The sequence below is a fragment of the Camarhynchus parvulus genome, chromosome 1A (genome assembly GCF_901933205.1).
Source record: "Camarhynchus parvulus chromosome 1A, STF_HiC, whole genome shotgun sequence".
NCBI classification, from domain to species: Eukaryota; Metazoa; Chordata; class Aves; order Passeriformes; family Thraupidae; genus Camarhynchus; species Camarhynchus parvulus.
Window position 1 is genome coordinate 36,622,672 of NC_044586.1, and position 20,242 is coordinate 36,642,913.

At 42.8% G+C, this 20,242-nt stretch overlaps 1 protein-coding gene across 2 annotated transcripts; it reads right to left on the bottom strand.

Moving 5' to 3' along the window:
- Window positions 1-1,071: 1,071 nt before the first annotated feature.
- DYRK2 (dual specificity tyrosine phosphorylation regulated kinase 2) lies at window positions 1,072-12,757 on the bottom strand. Of its 2 annotated transcripts, XM_030959890.1 has the most exons (3): window positions 12,368-12,757; window positions 11,475-11,611; window positions 1,072-3,338 (listed from the first exon to the last, which is right to left on the bottom strand). In XM_030959890.1, exons 1-3 carry the CDS (start codon window positions 12,420-12,422, stop codon window positions 1,737-1,739), a joined length of 1,794 nt encoding a protein of 597 aa, XP_030815750.1. In that variant the 5' UTR covers window positions 12,423-12,757; the 3' UTR covers window positions 1,072-1,736. The 2 variants fall into 2 exon arrangements, with proteins under 2 accessions (XP_030815750.1, XP_030815751.1); XM_030959891.1 differs by lacking the exon at window positions 11,475-11,611 and having other exon boundaries at window positions 12,368-12,486.
- Window positions 12,758-20,242: the final 7,485 nt, after the last annotated feature.

Sequence of the window (20,242 nt, forward strand, 5' to 3'; positions counted from 1 at the left end):
GGAAACTTTCTTGGCCTCTCAGGGGACCATGCTTTAAGTAATTTTCATAATTTGTACAAGTAACTCAGTAAAATCTGTGCATATAAATGTTGTTTATAAGTAAAGTTACTGAGGTTTAATGCAATCCATTCTAGTATGTCTTGTTCTAACATCCATAAACATTTAAGGATTGTTCTACTTAGTCTAAAATTCCCTTTTCGTATGTTTTATACATCCAATGTAGACCACAGCCATTGTATGCATTAAAATACTGATCTCAGATTTCAAATTGTTCCTGTTGAAAACATGCTACAACATGTGAATACCTCTCTCGTAGGTCTAGACACTATTCTTTAGTAGACCATCTTTGTTCCATGAATGCAGTTAAAAGTAAAAAAGAAAAACCCAGCATTAGCACACACACACATGAACAAATCTACACATACCTCTAACTGTTCTTTCAGAGTTCATTTTCATCTACAAATGCCAAAGATTAAGTCGAATCCCAAGCACTTAGCTTTCCTTTGATAATTTTCCCTTATTAGAAATTATCTAGGATGGTGTCTTACAAATGAAAACCTTTCCACTGAGGATCTTCCCTTCTACAGTTAAGCTGTCTAAGGTGAAGTACTCCTCCACAGGAAGCAATGTAGTAACATCGTGTTTGCCCCTACATGCAGATTTGATCTGAAGTGTAAATGTACCACAGAAGTCACAGTCACCCAAACATTGTCAGAGGAAATAAAAGCAACCTTGAAATCCATGTAGTTTAACAGTCTGGAAGTTACAGTATAAAACTGACAGAATGAGCACTTCTGCCTATGTGATTTTGGGAGAACAAGCTGCACATCAGAAAAAACAGAAGAGAAGAGACGGGGGAAAAAAAACAAAAAAGGAAAAAGGAGAACCTGTGTGAATGCTCAACGTTACAAACCTGAAATGAAATTCAGAACAATTTTGCTTTACCAACTAATCAGCCACTTTCAAATTCAGAGAAACAGACATATTGCCATTTTCATGCTTTCCAAGACCATCCGTTCCTCTCACTCTACCACGTGGCATGCAAAGTAAGTCATTTTAGCCCCGGTGTTATTTTTTGCATTATGTTTAAATGATCATTTTAATGAAAGCCCATAACTTTTAAATAGAGAAAGCATTCCACAGGAGGTGACAGTATCTTTAGTGATACCATGACTTTCTCTGGGCTACCACATAAAAAATGACAATAGAACATGCTATGGCTCCACTTTAAACTACAAGTTTACAAGTGCTTAACTGTATTCTTTGAGTATTCTCCCTGGAGTCCAGTCAGTCACAGATGTGAGTGTGCACAGAATCCAGACCAAACCCATAAAATCCAAAAGGTAGTCTTTCAAATTTACCCCAGGTTAAAACTAATACGAACCATGGAAGAGAAAGGTTAATACCTTTGATACCACGCTGCAATGCATGACAGTCATGTTGTAACCAGTGGCCTGCCACTGATGTTTATTACTGTGTCACACTAGTTACAGTAAGGCTAATTGTACTGTAGAAGACAAACATTTTAAAAAATAAGTATAAAAACTTAAAGCATTGTCCCCATATTTTTATAAAAACAAAATTAACATTTAAAATTACATTTAAAATGAGTGCTGAAAGATACAAATGAATAGATTTATTGAGCAAATAAAAATGCATAACTGAGCTAATTTTTCATACAAATAAGGCTCAGCCACATTGTATCTCTCATATTAACAGCATTGGGTTTTTCAAACTCAGCTAACGAGTTTTGGCAACACTGTTCTTTGCTGAATATTCCCATTGGCATCTGTCATCTGTGCCAAATTAGTCCTCAGTTTTGAAGCTGAGCTTGAAGTCGGAGGTAACTTGGAAATTGAAGTTATAGCACCAGTACTCTCTGAAATTCTCTTTGCTGAGGCCTTTTCCCCACTTGGAGGTTTTGGCAACCGTCTCCTTAGCCAGGGATGCCGCAAAGCCTGGCTGGGTGTCAAACGGGCAGCAGGATCCCATTCTAAACACTGTTTTAAGAAGTCAAGGAAGAGGGGATCATCACACCCCTTTAATGCGTTACCCCACTCTCTGCTCTCTGGTGGGCCACGCAGTTTTCCCCTCCGAGAGCGTCCACCATTAAGTACTACAGAGCCATCAGACAAGGTTGTGATGCTGCAATAGCGGGGATAACCCTTAGAGCTCACAAAGTTTTTCGCTCGCTTGGATGACTCTAAGAGTTTTGGAGCAGGCATGCCCAATAGTTCAATCATACAAGCCAGCTGATCTCCTTCATCTTCTCCAGGCAAAAGTGGATAACCGGTCAGAAGCTCTGCTAGGATACAGCCCAAGCTCCACATATCTATGGGCATCCCATAACGAGCACCAAGGATGACTTCGGGTGCACGATAAAACCGTGACTGAATGTAAGTGTAGACACGCTGATGCTCGTAACAGCTTGAGCCAAAATCAATCACTTTAATACCACTTCTACCCTGTTGTTTCAACAGAATGTTCTCAGGTTTAAGGTCACAGTGAATGATTCTGTTTTTGTGCAAAGCATCCAAGCACTGTAAAATTGAGTGGGCAAACTTCCGAACCAAAGGCAGGCTAAAGCCCTGAAACTTGTTTTTCTTTATTAATTCATACAGGTTCATGCTCAGCAACTCAAATGTCATGCAGATATGGCTGCGGAATGTGAAGTTTTCCAACATGTGAATAACATTCATGTTATTATCCTTATCTTGTTTCCGAAGGTGTTCCAGGATCTTAATTTCTTCCGCAGCTTGGCGGTGGAAACGTTTTTCATTTCTCACCATTTTTAGTGCCACGTGCTGATGCATCTTGTGATCGTAGGCCTTCACCACCTGCCCAAAGCTTCCTTTCCCTATAACTTTCAGGACTTCATACCTGTATGCAATATGATCATGGGGTACTTGAATGTAAGACCCTTGCTCATCATCATACCCACAGTTGTTTGAACCACCAACAACACCTTGCCGCTTCTTTGCATTTGGACCCAAGAAGTATATTTCAGGGTAGCTAAAAATCTCATGATGCTCAAAAGCTGTTAATTTTTGCATGTATTGCTTCATTGCTTGCTCTGGTGTGATAACAGAGGTTTTCACCTTCCCTGTTCCATCTGCAGATTTTAAAGAGCTGGAGCTCCCTTGTCGCCTGTGGGCACTCTCTGTCTGTCTGTCCTGAACCACTGGCAATCCAGATTTGCCTAGCGTTGTAAGTCCATTTGGCTGCGTTGTCAGAACCGTTCTCTTGTTACTATTATCTTCAAAGAGCTGCTGAACCTGGATTTGTCCATGGCTACCAACATGTAGGTGCTCATTCATTGTGTGCTTACTGCCTCCAACCTAAAATTGAAAATAAATACATAAAAACCCAGTTAACAAGAAAGACATGAACTCCATGCTTCAACATTCACTCTGCAACCCTCCATTCTGCCTAAATCACCTCAAAATGAAGTGTCTTCTTAGATGTCAATTGTTTACAGAGAATCTAAAAAATACAGCACGTATACTGTGATACTGCTGGATGCTATTAAATTTCCTGATTCTTGTTTCTCAAATGCTATTTTCACATCTCTCCTAAATGTCTGCAACAAGGCAATCACAAGCATGCTACCATGAGAAGCTAACAATATTTCCAAGCAATCTTCAAGGCAGCAGACCTGTAACATCATGATGCATGCTTGACTTCATAATAGTAACAGTAGATAACATACAATGCCTGTAAGAACTTAAATGGCTTATGCTCTCGTCACCTGTTCTCAGAAATCAAGATTTTAACTTCTTCCTAAATTTGCTGTATATCAAAGGTTACAGATACATTTTTAAGCAATAAGGAATGCGTTGTGACACGCACAAAGAGGAAAAGAACCCACACATTTCTGAAGTTCAAGAATGCAACTTACTGCTTGCATTTGAGACAGTCACAAGTCAGCAAAACATTCCAATCAATGAAGAAGAAGTAGATCCTTTAGCACTTTCCCAAACCAGCCTAACGATAACTTTTAACCAAAATGAGATTTGGGGCCTTACACAGACTTGAGTAGAGAGCAAATCTTTGCCTTGAGGAACATACAGTAACTTTATTTTATAGGAATGGAAAAAAAGCATTAATAGATTTTAGAAATTAGATTTGCTCTTGACAATGTGTACATGGGAATAAACAGCAGCATTCAGCATTTTGAAGCAAACAAACAGCAAAGTACTGGAGTGTGAAAACAGGTATTGCTCCAAACCTGTTATTTTTAAGAAACAAGAAATTTACAGGCATACCTGCCACTAAAATAGCTGTCCTTAAAATTCCTCATTTGCTCTCAAGTAGAGGATAATTAGTTTGTCTTCTGCCTGGTCTTACACAAATGTGGGAAGAATTCCCCTGCTGTCTCTCCAGCTGATTCACCAGTCTTAATATTTATGTCAAATTACTAACGAAAAGTTCACTGATACTGTCAGACAGATGATCAAGCCAGGGCTGAGAACACTTTTCATCTGAACTGTATTTTTTCTAGGCAGCTAAGGATAACACATCCCTTGTTCACTTAAGGTTGCTGAAATCAGAAAATGACAGTTGTGTGCTGTGATATGAGGAAATGAAATCTGTGCTGCAACAGCAGAAGTGCTTCCTAATGAGAAAACTCAGACATGCAAGGCAGACTCAAGCATACTTTGTGCTTCTGTTAAGGCATCAGTCTGATACAGCAGAAACATATTTTTATAAATTCACTAACTCGTTCCCAAAGACTTGCCAGCTGGACACCAGCTTCAGCTTTGGACAGTATATTGAAATTTGCAGCTCTGAAACTCATATAATGTAAGAAGAAGGGCTCTCAGGAACTGCTTCTGCCAAGTTGACTGCTCTTCTGATTCCATTTTGACTGATGTTCATTCATCATTGCAGTTTGACTGTGTATGTTTGTTTGCAGAGAAATTTAGGCTCACACTGTCAAATTTGATCAATCTGATAGAAAGCACTACCACACAATCACAACTCAGACCCAAGGTGTTTGTAACATTTAAGCACAATGAAGATATACAGGAAATCAACAAAAACTCCCTTCCTAGTTTGATGTCTCAAAGCACCAGAAATAAAATCATTAAGAGGACTTCTCTTTTGCCTACAGGCAATTCCTTCAGGTCAAGTTTGAGGCGCACTGCAGTAGCAGTTTTCTGAAGGTTGTCTTGATCCTGTATATAAACAGCAGTTACTGCAGAGAAAAAAAAAATGGCCCAAGAGCTGCTAAATCACCTATTTCAGAAGAACCAGATCTAGTTAGTAAGATGTGTCATAGGTTCAGCACTGGAGAGTTGTGCAAGAAAGGCACAATGAAGCAGCAGAGTAAACATACAATTCCAAAGACTCAAGCTGGGAAACTCTAGGTATGAAAATTTATTCTCCAACACTAATTGAACAAAAGCAGAACATATCTAGACAAACTGGGAGTAGGCAATATGAATGTAGACAATGAAGAAGAAAGAATAACACTGCAAAAGTAATTTTTAAGAACTTTTTAATCCAAGTACTCATTACCACAGCTGAAATAATGAATTTTTTTCCCCTCAAGTCACCTGTTTTCACAGTTAACTATTTTCCACCCTTCCTAAGCACTGCTTGCTTCAATGTTTGTACTGAGAAGTTCTTCAGAGCTTGGAAAAAACCCCATACAGTTATTCTGTCTCAACAGGGACTAAAAAGTTCTTTTTTCTAAAAGCGTTTGTGAACACATTCTGAAGTGTAAACCCTGTAGCTCTGCTTCCTGCATCTTCAGGCAGATTCGTGGTTTTTCAAGCAGCAGAATGAAATCACTAGCATTATTCCAACTTCAACCCAAATCCTAAGTAACTGGTTTTGCCAGTTTCAGTCAGCTGCTTGGGAATGGAAATGCAGATGCAGACAGTAGCACTGGCTTTCTCTGTAGAAAATTACCACATTATCACAGGCTCTATTCCAAAAGTGGCACAGGAGAAGAGAGCTCACTCTTCTTTCAAAAAAGCCAAACAAAAAGAGTTTTAGAGCCATCAGACAACAAAACCACAAAGTACATATCAAAAATGAACTTTCCTCATTTATTTCCAACCTGGATGAGGGCTGGATTTGCACCAGTCCTTTGCTCTGCCTATCTACTTCTGGCTACTTGGGTGTCTGAGATTGCTGTCACGCTCAGGCTTGCACTGCACATAAGCTCCACAGGCTTCTCCAGCAACACTGTAAGTTCCTGAACCACAACTAATGGGCTTGGCAAGCTACAAAAGACTACAGCCTTCTTAGTCCTGTACCAAACGCTTCTTAGTACGCAAAAGCTCCATCAGCCTATCAACCGAAACCGCATGCCTGAGAGGTTTGCAACACCTCCATTTTGCTTCTGCAGATGGACCTGTAAATTCCAGAACCAACAACCTACACAACTGACCACCTGCATGCACTTATAAAGCTTACTGATTTTATATTGTGTTGTTTGTGCTCAAACCCATCCACATCTTCTAAGATTTACATATTTTTGTAGCACACATAATCAAAAAGCTACTGCTGTAAGTCCATAAAATATATTGAAGTAACTGGTGAGCTTGAACCCATCTTCCTGAATCTTTTGACACCATCAATTACATAACAGCAAATATTACAGTGCGGTGTTTCTTTTCTTTCTGAGTAGTTTCTCATAACTTCAAAATCACCATTAAGATCTTTTACTTTGTTATGTTCATTTTATGGAAGTTGATGACTATGCCAAAACCACTCACCTAATCTTTGAAGTAGATACACCAAGCAAAACAAAACTACACCCTAAACTATGATCAATAAATAAATTAATAAGAAACAAAACTTTAATTTGAGTGGGGTATTATTTGGGTTTCTTTTGCCTTCACAAATGGATTTAGGAACAGAAGTAGAACAGTAACTTACTAAGGCAACAGACCTGTAACAACAGGGAAGTAGCATAAAAATGAATCCAGCCTGCTAACAATTTACAATTCCTCTGCAGTACACTCACCCAATGCATTGATCTGTTTCAAGACCTTTTACAAGACTAATAGGACTGAATCCCAAAGGAGCATGTACCTCTTCTCAACTTCATCCTCCAAATGCATCAAAATGTTATGTAATCGTATCATATTTCATCTTTGGAACAGTCACTTCTGTGATTATTAGCACCCTATAAAACTATCCAAGACAGACACATGATTCAGCTATATCTTATAATTTTATTTTGAGCAAAATCACAGAAAAAAGATTTTGCTGTCAATCAAAATCTAAAAAGGTTTGTAAAATTAATCTTAATAACAGAGCAATCATGATGGCCTGCTGAAATACTGCACAGGAATAAGATGTCATTATCTGCTATTACTTTGCACAGATGAGGACAAAGGGAGAAACAGTGTTCTAAAGTAGTAACTTAATTAAAGAATAATTGTTACACTATATACCCCTTTCTTCACGGCATTTCTGGGCGTGCCAGTTTCAGCCCTACTGTGTCAAACACACAAGAGGCATATGGTATCAGGTGCAGCATGCTTCACTGCCTATTTTGTTGACTACAAAACAAAAGCCTGAGCAAAGGTACAAAAGGCCTTCTTTTTCCTTGATAAACTAATTAAAAAATATTCCTCCGTTCAGAACTAAAAATACTTGCTAATTAGGACAATGATAATAATACTGGATTATCCCTAATGGTTTTATCATGAGTATAGGTTTTATACACCAAAAAAGACTAAGCCTTTGTTGAGCTTGGGGCTCAACAAGAGTGGTAGAAGGAATACACCACTCGGATTTTTGCTGTTGTTGTATCTGGTCCATATAAGCTTATTTTTTGAAAAGTTAAATATAACTTCATAGAGCAAATATCTTCACAGACTGAACAATGCCTCAAGAGTGATACTCACTCTTAATTTTTTAAATTCTGTTAGGGGTGCAGTGAGTTTGAATACTTCTGGGACACCCTGCATTGATTACACATGATGAAACTCAAAAGGACAGCCAATGTACACTCAATTTAACTCCTTGGTTTAGGTGAACTATACAAATATGACAGATGTGCCCAAAAGTACTGCAGCTCCTACAGCACCACAGTCACCAGCTGCTGGAACCCAAATTTCACAGCTGATCCCCACAGCCCCTGGAAGTTAAGACAGCCTCATATTCGTCCCAGATACAAATTTTAAATAGAGGAAGAAACATCCAAAGAAAATGAGATGTAGTAAAATCCAGATCATGACTGCATAGTTATTTCCACTCAAATGTGACAGTATTTCTGTAGCAATTTAATACATGAAAACGCCACAATAAGAAGATATTTGCTTTGGTTTTTCCTCCTTTAAAGCAGATGACAACAGCAAAAATTAGCAGCATTTGGCCTACCAGGTCTTCGCATTAACAGAGTCCAGGGATCTCTGTTCAATTATAATGTAAGTCAATTTAAAAAAATTAAACTAAAAAAATCAAGACTAATACAATGACTGATGCAAAAGTGTACGGGTAAACATTCAATGCTGGTGGCAAAAGAAAATAGGCTTGCTGCACAGAAATCTTAGAAAGGGCTTGAAGGAGGGAGGGCACTGAATCATGCATTGTAAATGGGTTGTTTTCCAGTACTAGACAGAAGGATAAAAACATTAATACTAGTATACTGCAAGAGAAACAGAAACAGTGCAGAATGCAGGAATACATGCCAAGCAAGAAAGAACAGAGACAGAGATGAGTCTGGAAGAGGGACTCACAGACAGGTTGGGATTTATACAAGCAGAGCAGCAGGCAAGCAAGATAATCTCTACTGCAGCATGTCAAGTGGATGTTACAAGACCATAATGAAATAGGAGAGAGTGAATGGAAAAAGGTTCCAATCATCACAGCAAGAACTTAAGGCTTGCAAAGAGAAAGCACTGACTTTGGAAAGGAAAATGAAGAGGACAAGGGGTTGGAAACAGGTTAATGTTTTCCACCACAAGGCAAAGAAGAAAGCCAGGGATGGAAGCATACGCAAATAAGCCTAGGATGAAGGCACACTTAAAAAAAAAAAATAAAACAAAACCTTTCCCTAGTAGAACACACAACCCTGCCTGCTTAGCAACAAAGGCTGCTGTGCTTGCAAAGTCTGCCACCAAAACCTGTCCCATTTTATGAGGCTTGTGTAAAACATCATCGTCTCCGTGCTATTTATGATCTACCAAACAATGAAATTTCACTTGACAGTAGGAGACCACAGTTTCAGCAGAGGCTGGATCACACAAGCAAGAACTATGACAGGTAGTTGACTTATTCCCTGTCTGCATTAAAAGAAAAACCCTTCAGTCTAAACAAAACATAACTTCTACCTCAATTTCTCTCACAATTAGTATACATACAATGCACACTCACATATAAACACCAGCAGTTCACCCACTTAAGCACACCATACGTTCCGAGAGTTTGAAACACAAACAGAAATACCCTGATTTTAGCTATTACAGAAGCCACATAGATACAAAGAGAGATGAAAACAGGATAAGCAAATAGACTCAAGAAGGAAAATAATTTAAGAAAACTGAAAGGACCTATTTTAAACAGATCTGATTGGAGGAAGGTGGTGGGATGCAAAACCAATGGTTTCAATCTGTCAGTGTCAGCTGAGGTCAGCAGGCCTAAGTTTACAAAGCAGATACTGCCCCCCCTTTTTTTTTCAGGTTAAAATCCAGCATTCTGGCGTCACATCTGATTCTTACCACAAAAAGGTATGTTAGTGAACCACAAAATAACCACCTACAAAGGCAGTATGAGGCATTTCTGTAATAGCACCCAGGGTTAAAAAACCACTGTAGAGTAGGCTCTTTATCACAAAGGAAAGACAGACTTTGAAACAGTCAGAATCTAGAGGGACATGATCCATCGTCATATAATGCTTGATCATTCCTGGGTGCTTCCATAAGTACACATATATATGCTACACATAAACACAGGCACATATACACAATCACATACTTGTAAAGAGACTTGGAACATCCTGAACACCCCTTGAATGCCTTTATAAAGACTGCATCTTTACATACATATATATATATATAAAAACACACACACTATATATAATATATATACACAAAATCTTTGTATAAGAATACCAGAATTCTGTACTTCCAAAATTAGTAAGTAGTCACAGAAAAACAGCTGGACCACCATGCTTTCACAAATCCTAAATTAAGTCTGGGCTCTGTTACATGTGAGCCCTACTGTAAATGCATTTGCATGATTGGTGCCCAGGCTGTTTGTACTATGTTCCTTCTTCTATGATTTTATTTAAACAAACCCCTAAGCCGTTGCCCCAACTTTAAAATCAAGCAGCACTTAACTGGTATACAAATGTGAAAAAAATTGGCCTTTTATACTAACAAACAATTCAGACATGCACTCTAGATACATAAATATACAATGGAGTTGTTCTCAAGTATGCAGCTTCACCTTGAATTTGCAGAATACTCCTCACTCCTTTTGATAATACCCTATATATATATACAGATTTTTTTATTTTACTTAAGACAATTCTTGCTATAAATGGATTTGAATAAGATATTTTATGCCTGAAGTTACCTGGAAAGTCACTGAAACACTAATATCTAAATGCACAGTCTCACCTTCCACTAGCCCATAATCACATTACCATTTAAAGCTCTGCCATATGTTTATGAAGACAGTATGTGAGCATCCACGAAGAACTCATTAATTCTATGAAAAGTATGCCATCAATGCCTTTCAGGGTCAGTATGAAATCTTTCTGAATTTAAAAGGAAATGTATGCAATAAAAATTCCAGATATTTAGCGTTAACATGACAGTATATAGACCCCTCTCTCTACTCTGTCATGCCTTCAGGACAGAGATACCTCCTCTTACCCATATATAGTGGCATACTTGGGAAGTTTCATTCCTAGCAGATTAGCTAGGAGTGGGAGATAACGTGAGATATCACAGAACCGGAAAATAGCACCCTTTTTGTGCCATCAGCGGTTATTTCTTTATAGGTAAACTACTGCAGCAAAAAAGGCAGATTCATCCAATCATTGTCCCTGAGCACAGCGATAGCTATCTCTAGGGAAGACTGCGATCGGCCTGAGCTGATCAGACATCTGAAGGGGAGAGCAGCCTTCATTTTTCACCACAGTTCATACGACATTTTAATCACAGGGACTAACCTCATCTCAAAATACGTATTCACCAGAACATCTCCTCTATGCGAGTGTGAAAGATCGAATTTGTCTCTGAAAACGAGACACAAAACCAGCCTGAAGGGGGGGAGGGGGGGGAGCTGGGGAGGGAGAAAGCAATGTGTGCAGTTACAGGGTCCCAGCCTCACAACAAGCACGCACATTTCATAGGAGCCTGCAGAAATCCACCGCACGTTGCTCCAGCACCATGCTGCGCCTCGGGGGGCCCATGCGCGCTCGGTCCCGCCGCTGGGCACACCTGGCGAGCCAGACGCCCCTTCCCCGCACCCCGTCCGCACCCTCCCCTGCCCAGGCTCACCGTGTGGGAAGCGTTGCTGGCCCTGAGCGGCGGCAATGCGAGGGGCGATGGCGGGCCGGTCCCAGCTCCTGCCCGGGAGACCCCGGCTCCGGTGCCCGGGGAAGACGGCAGCGGGCGGCCGCTGTCCCCTGCCCTGCCTGCGGAGAGCAGAGGGGTGAGCGCGGCGGGCAGCTGCGGCCCCTCGGGCAGCGAGCCCGTCGGGGCGGCGGCGGCCCCTGCGCTCGGCCGGCACCGCCGCCCGTCTTGCTTGAGGCAGAAGCCATTAAAAGCTAATCACCGCCGCGGCGCACACACGCACCGATCCGGCTAATAGCGCGGGCGGGCCGTGCTCGCCCAGCTAAGCCCTTCATCTGAGATTAACCCGTCACCGGCAGGCGCCTAACCGGGAGAACGAGCCGGCTCTGCTCCGCGCACGCCTCGGGGCTGGACGGCTGCCCGCGCCTCCCGCCTCCCCCCGAGCCGTCTGGCCCGGCGAAATCCCGGCGCCGCCGGGGACCCGCCAGGAGTTCACAAGTCTGCCGCGGGAAGCGGCGGCGAGCACTGCTGCCCCTTGTCAAACGCAGCCGTTCCGGCACCCGCGGCGATCCCCAGTTCTCCTTGGGTCGTTTCCCTGCCTGATTTCTCTCGGGCCCCCGCTCACCCCGCCCCGCTCCCCCGAGGCGAACTCGCCATCCCGCACAACAGCGGCTCGCCGGAGCCCAGCGCGCAGCCCCCGACGGCCCCCCAGGCTCGGCTGCCGCGGGGGGAGGGCGGATCATTGTTCGACACACACGGCACCTCTGCGGCGGCGGCCGCGGGGCCCCCGAGCTCCCCCGCCCCCGTCCCCCTCCGCCGGGCCTCCGCAGCCCGGCCCAGCGGTGGCGGTCGCGGCGGCCCTCGCTCGCTCTCCTTACCGGCTGGATAGGCAGCACCAGCGGCGGCGCTAGCCGAGGGTTTTCTGGTTAACATGGCCGCTGGAGAGGAGGGAGAGGAAAAGGCATGTCAGGGCGGCTCTCCTCCGCTGCTCCTCGGCCTCTCCGGGCGGCGTCTGCCTCTCTTCTCCGATCAGCTACACCCAGACCCAGACACGTCCTGCGCTGCATCCCCCTGGCCCCGGGCCGGCCGGACAGACCCTCCAACGGCCCGCCGTCGCCTCCCGCCGCAGCCGCGGCAGCAGCAGCCGAGCCGCTGCCGCAGCCCCCGGCCCAAGCTCATCACCTCCCCCGCCCCCGCCCCGGTCGCCCCGGTCCCCTCGCACGGAGGAGGGGGCAGCAGCAGGCGGCCGGACAGGACCCTCCTCCTCGCGCGGCGGAGCGGGGACAAACAGCGCACAGGATCGGCAGTCCCCGCCCCGTCGGCCGCGTGCCCTCCTCCGTCCCTCCCCGCCGCTCCCTCCTGTTCCCTACCGCTCCGCCGCCGCGGAGGCGGCGCGGCCCGCGGCTCCCCCCGGGCGCCGCACGTCCGCCCGCCCGCCCTCCCATCCGCACAACGGCCGCGCCGCCCGCGCGCCCCGCCCGCACAACGGCCCCGCCGCGGGAGCGGGTCCGGGGCGCGCCCGGCCGTTGGGCAGCGCGGCCGCACGGCCATGATGGGCCCGGCGGGGCAGGGCGGCGCGGGCACGGCCACGGGGAGCGGCTCCGGCCCCCGGGCAGCCCCCGGCGTGGCGGTGCGCGAGCGGGAGGGGACGATGCCGCGGGGAAATCGGCGTGTGTGAGGGCAGAGGAGCCGGGGCATGGCCGGCTCATCAGGCGGCGGGGACCACTCTGTCAGACCGGGAAGACAAAAGTGGCCCCGTGGGACGAGGGGTGAATAACTTGAAACGCATAGAGTTTAAGTGAAAACTTAAAAAAAAAAGGGGAAAAGGACCTTTTGGGATTGCCCTGGAGGCGTGAGTGTCTCAGCTTAGACTGAGAGTGCGAGGGGCGTTATTGGCCTTGTTTTCCGAACTGCACGACGTGCTTTGTGGAGTACAATGCTTTGAATTCCTGGTTTGTCAGCTCGAACGTCATTGCTGCCCAAAATAGAAGACTAAGCATTTGCCCCGCTTGGAACCGCGTTGAAGTGAACTGTCCTACCTACGCTCAGCCCTTTTTGAAGTCCATATAGACCTCGCAGGTTTTTCTTTCGAAACAGCTGGTAGATGTATGGACAGACCTCCCTTCATCCCCTTCCACAGAAAAGACAGAAAAATTAATCTCTGCTTTCCCTATGTCTAAGCAAAAAAAAAACCTTAAAAAAATAAATCCATGCCTTTGCCTCTTTCAGTGCCACAGATGCATGCATAAGCAAAGACGTTTCCTGTACTGATACAAAGAAATAAACAATTTCCCTAACCCCTCCTGTCACATAGAGAAAACAATCACACCCACCTAATCTTTTCCCTCCACTGTAGCTGAAAGAAATCTTTGTCTTCCGCAATATCCCCCCAGATGTCCACTCCCAATGTCCCTTCCCATTTGCTGCTAGGTGTTTAAATGGTGTTTTTTGATTCCTTTCTGTATTTTCTCATCATTTTCACAAGCAGTGCATGCACATCAAAGGTATCTGCATATCAAACACTCTGATAACATTAGTCTTCTGAGATACCTTAAATGTTTCAGGAATGACAGACAGAAAAAAAAAAGAAGATAGTTTCCTAGTTAGTCCAGGGAGGGGTGGAGGGGAAGCTTGTTCATGCTCAGACTAGATAAAAAACTGGAATTGATACAAATTTTTTTTTTTTCACAGGACTTCCAGGAGTTCTTTATCTTGAATGATGTGTCTTTTCTGACTGTCAGTGTCACAGATGGTTTCATGCATGTTCAGAGGTTGCACCTAAACACTGAGATAAGACAAAGCCTGACAAATTGTCCTGATTCAACCCCTTTCCAGTCGAGTACACCTTTCACAGTATGCTTTCCACAGTTTATTCAAACACTCTTGGACTGCTATGAAGACTATGTAAAAAATGGAGCTAGTCTATCACATAGTAAACAGTATTTAAATTAACTCAGTGGGAACACATTACAGTGGTGCTTGTCCCGCTATTTTCTTTCTAAGACTGTGTGCACTGTAAGCATTAGTCTTGAATCCTGTGAGTGGCCTTGAGCCTGCTTAGATGCCTTTCTTTGTCTGTCTCTTTCTCCATCTGCAGCCCATCCTGACATTTGCTGTCAAGCATAGTACCTGATGGAGTCTGAATTGCAACTCAAGGGCAAGCCCACCTTGATTCTTTCTGAATGCAATGCAAGAAACTTCAGTTTAAAAAACCCCTTTCATGCAGAATTTAGATTGATAAAGAGGAGGAAAATGCTAATATACCATGGCTGCAAATAGCAATGCCTTTAACAGCTCTCTTTAAAATCATAGAAGCAGATATTCAAAGAAAAGAAGAAAGCAAAACCTAAATACTCAAAGACAAAGCAAAGGTTCATTATTTCATGGCCAAGCCTTACACTCAGAAATCTGAACTATTTCCTGTTGAGTGTCCACAAGACTTTCTTCTTTGGGATACTGGCCATACTGAGCATATTGGCACTTTCCAGACCAGTGCTACATAGGATGAGATCAACAGGCTTATGTTCCCAGGACAGAAATAAGTGTTAGGCACCTGACAGGAGAAAGTGTACGGTGCTCAGAAATTAGAGAGTAAAATGAGTCAGGATTTTATTGATCCTTTTTCCTGCTCACTCAGCTTTTATTACTCAAAGGTTTGAACTAACCTATAATGATAGAAGATTAGTCTTCCCTTTTTTGCAAACAAATCCTCTGAGTATTCATGAGTGACAGACTACTTAGAATCATAGAATAGTTTAGGTTGGAAGGGACTTTTAAAGGCATCTAGTCCAACCCCCTGCAGTGAGCACGGACAGTTTCAACTAGATCAGGTTGCTCAGAGCCCTGTCAACCTGACCTTGAATGTTTTCGGGGATGAAGCATCCTCACATCTCTAGTGGTACCAACTGTGCCAGTGTTTCATCACCCTTGTAAAAGATTTCTTCCTCATATCTAGTCTAAATCTATCCTCGTTGAGTATAAAAATTGTACCCCTTGTCCTGTTGCAACAGGTCCTACCTAAAAGGTTGTCCCCATCATTCTTATAAATCCCATTTAAGTGTCAAACGGCCGCAATAAGGTTTCCCTGGAGCCTTTTCTTCTCCAGGCTGAACAACCCTGCCTGTCTCAGCCTGTCTTCACAGTGGAGGTGCTCCATTCCTCTAGTCATTTTTGTGGCCTTCCTCTGGACCCACTCCAACATGCCCTGCTGGTACTTGCAAGGGACTTGTAAGGTAGTGTCACCAAAGCAGTTGTTTTTAAGAGAAATATCTGAAAACTTTATTTCCAGACAGGTATCCAAGGAGGTCTGTTGACTGGAAAGTGCCAGCTTAGTGGGACAAGGGCAGTAACTGGTTCTGTGCCACAGTGGGCACCTAAGGAATAAGGTGAAGGGGCAGTTGGAAGTGCTGGGGACAATCAGAAGGCTGCTTGCCACAGCTATGTTGGAGAGGTTTAAGTTGGTTTGCTACAGATATCAACCTCCCGTGATAAACTGCACCAAGTGTTCCAGTGCAAAAACTAACAACTGTTTGGGAAAAATAAAGTGGCAAAATCACAACCATCAAATTACAAAATTAAAATTCATTTAAAAAAAAGAAGCTCAACGGCACCAGAACATTCTAGAATAAAACCTGATAACTGTAATACCTTGTCTAAAAGCATTTCTGCCCACATAGAACATTAAAATGCATTATTGAAGATATTATTCTAGTAGTGTGGAGAGACACAGAGCATGCTGTGTTTCTTGAGCTATTCAGTCAGGCTATTCAGCAGACTGTGAGGGGTTGCTGAGGTCTGTTTGTCAGGCTGCCTGGGGACCCAGTTCATATCTAGTTGCCTTGTTAGAGCACTGTACCTCCTTAGCAGCCCTATGAGATCTCCTATGCCAGTCCACTTACCTCTTCAAAGTAGGTGGGTTAAGGTTTAATTAAATGGGGCTTTGGTATGTAGTTGTAGGGCAAGCAAGGCTGGCTGGTCAGTCACAAAGCATCTCTGCCACTGTGGTATTAGCAAATGCTTATATGGTCAGGCAGCAGGGAATTCCTGAGAAGCCATGAATGCCCAAAGCTGCGGTGATGACACTGTGGGGCTCCCACAGTGACAGGTGCCACGATTGCTCAGCACCTTGCTATGCTTTGTCCATTCTCACCAGGCACAGCAAATTATTTTGGCTGTAGATAAATCACACTAGGTAAAGCAAACACAGGGCTCCTCAAACATCAGGGGGTTGAAGGACATGGCACTTAGTGGCATGGCTTAGTGATAGACTTGGAACTGTTAGGTTAGCTTTTGGATTTGTTTAACTTAAGGGTCTTTTCCAACCTAAATGATTCTGTGATTCTATGAAAAGTATAGGTCAGACAAGCCTAGAACACAGAAAGTAAAAATGTGGTTTTCTGCCACCTTTTAATCATCCCCTCCTACTAATCAGAATTTGCATGAAGGAGGATCTTTACTAATTCTCAACATGTTTTAAAAGGTTCTTGTGAAGCAGACCTTAAATGCTGAGCTGGAGACATCAAAACACTAGAATATGTCTTACCATTAATTAAAATGGGTCCAAGCCTGTTGTCTCAGACAGTAATATGTATTTTAAAAGTAAACCCTTAAGCCCAGTAAGAGGTTGCTGCAGGATGGTGTGAACACAATCAGAACCAGGTCCTTGTTAATTTGTTGTGGATAATTTAGGCATGAGTAGGACCTTGTATACCACAGTGTTGTCTTTCAGCAGATCATTCTGAGAGCAGTGTAGGCACTTTAAAATACAGCAATCCACAAATACTAGCACTGCAGATGGAAGGCACACCAGTCAGGACTCGACTAGCTCTCAAATATGCCCTTCACTATGTGGTACACATATAAGGTTTGCAACTCCACCCTTTCTCTGCTGTTCCCAGAAACAAAAAAATCCCAGCAGAGCATCTTCAACCTAGAATAAAACTGTATTTCAATGCAGTTATAAAAGGTAAACTTGTGTATTCAGAGCAAGAGTGCAGAGTAACTGCCACAAGTCGACTTGCTAGTACATATTCATACTGACGTGAGAGTATATGAAGGTAAACTGGCTTGCCAGGTTCAGATGTTTGTTGGCCTTCATTCCAGTGTGTGTTCTGTTGAGCTTAAACTTCATTCTGTGTTCAGGGGTTTAAGAACTGCTGTTTGAGAACACATAATTCACAATTTCTATTACAGTACTAAGATACAACAAAGGATGATTTAGTGGTCAGTGAGTACACCCTGAAAAGAAACTCTGAGATTCTGTAAATCTGCAAGCATACAAATAATTTATACTCTTCTGTTATTACAGCTATTTTGTGGGAGATTATCTCACAATATATTTTTATTTTAGTGCTGTCAAATTGCATATTAAGTAAAATGCTTTTCCTTTTCACCAGACTATGCCCACGTTTCTAAATGTCTGTATTATGTATTTCCCATATAACTTCTGAATTCTTATAGTATTAATATCATTAGAACATTAGAATTACTCCTTTGTGTATACTCCCAGCATGTCTAATGGGAAGAGAAGGATTCCTGTTTTCCTGTCTCATCCAGCAGAAGCAATTCTGATGGAGTCATTGGAGTAGCATTAATATAAAACTAATCTCAGGGAAAAAGCTGAATGCTGGTTGAATCTTTTCAGCTGATGCACACCCTTCTTTATGTACTCAGTAGAAAAGTGAACCTCTGGATGAAGAAAAGAAAAATTACATGTCTTTGGGTCTTCTTCTGTAGACCCTTCCCACCATGTTGTGAAGCTTCTCTGTTGCCCCAGCTACACACATAAGGAAGATGTGATAATTGCAGACATAAATTAAAACTACTGTCTCTCCTGTCACTTAGTTGTGACTAACTTAGAATGTTAGTCTTTGCTAAGAAGGTCCTATAAAACAACTGTTACTGCAAGTTTAGTTTGCAGATGATACCTAGGATTTCTACCAAACTGTTTCAGAGAGAAACCACAGACTTGTTAAACCTTATGTCATTTCTGAATTCAGTTTCCTATTTTAACCACCTTGAAAGTCAATATAGAAGCTCGGTGTAATCTTTCTTGAACTCATTGTGTGGGCTACTCTGTTTCAAAACCAGCTGTTCACACGTGGGGTTACTTCCAGCTGTTGAAACACTGGTAACCTTTGCTTGTCCAATTCCACATGTGAGATAAAACAGACTTAACTTTAAAGGGTTTGTGGGACTCAGCTACTCTTCACAGCAGTGTTTCATAGAAGCTGGGATTTAATTCTGTCAGGTGCTGAGAAGTTTCAGCTCCCCTGAATCTGACAGCCCAATATTTCATTGGCTTAGGGTGTACTGAAATTGAGAAATTACATATCTCACTCACTTGTAATAAAGCTCATTAAAATCATTAAAATCACTATCCTATGAAAGCACAAAACTGAGGCATAATTAAAAGATAATGGGTCAGAGGAACTCAGAATCCAGAAGGAACTCTGACCAAGTTATTTTCCTCACCCAGGCTTTCTCTGTGCAGATATAGTAAAAGGAAAATGAATCATTAAATCCCAGGGTCTGAGCATTATATTATTAACTAGTATAATCTACTGTCAGGATTTACATGGTGACTTTTGAGCTAGACCATGAGCCACCTGCTGAAAAGCAAAATTAAGGCTACATGCTGGGGAAGTGCTTTCTCATTAAAATATAATCAAGGTTTGTTAGGGCAACAAAAAAAGAGAACCAACTTGATGTGCTAAATTAAACTGAGTGAGAACTGAAGGTATCAGACAGCTGTGAAGAGTTCTTCAGCTCACTCTTTTGCAAGGTGTAAACCCTACATGGGCTACCATGGGAAACACAGATTGCATCCCTTGCATGTATGTAAAAGAAGCCCCTGACCATGTTTCCTACTAATACTATGTGCAACACATGTGGTACCTTTTCTTCTGTAATGAGCCTCCTTACCTTTCTGCATCACAGAAGTGTAAAAAAGAATTTCAAGTGAGCATGGTTGGGCTGATATTTGAGTAACAAGAAGGGATGTGCAGGTATGTATTTATAGTGTGGAGAGAAAGTTAAGAGGAATCTTCTCAGTACTCCCTTCTGTACCTTACTACTGTTCCTCTGGTGTGGAAGTACCCTAAGCTGTCCAGCCTCTAATTTACACTGCTGTGTGAATGCTTGGAGGATGTGTGTATTCAGGTGTGAAGGGTGGGAAAAGAAGAATAGAAAATATATTATGTGAAAATGAAACAGAGGCTTTAATTTACTATCATCATTTCTAATTTCCTTCCAAAGGAATAAATGTGCATATTAACATGCAAATAGTTCACAATAAATTCAGAAAATTGAAACTTAAAATCATTGTGTAATTTGGAAAATTAAGTAAACAAAGGAAAATTCCTGCAGGCATTCTACAGATAGGGAAAAAGAGAAAAGATGCCCAAGGGGACACTTAAGTAGGTGTGCTATTTTATTAGTAAAATTAATCCCAGTGATTTCAGAAAGACCATTCACACACAGTTCCACCTTTAATTAGGATCCCAGCTTTAAATTATAGAACACTTTTTTTGCTTAACTGAGATATTAATTTTAATTTGCAGAAAGGCAGAGGTTGTTACCTATGGTAACTCCCTATAAATAGATTTAGTTGTGTACAAAATGGGTAACATTAACATGAGGGGCTAGGCCTAATAAGTAGGCAGCTCATAAAAGGAAATCACGTGTGGCTGAAACAATAGGTGCCAATGCCCATTCTAGTGCCTGGCAGAGTGTGCTGGGCTGTCAAAGCAGAG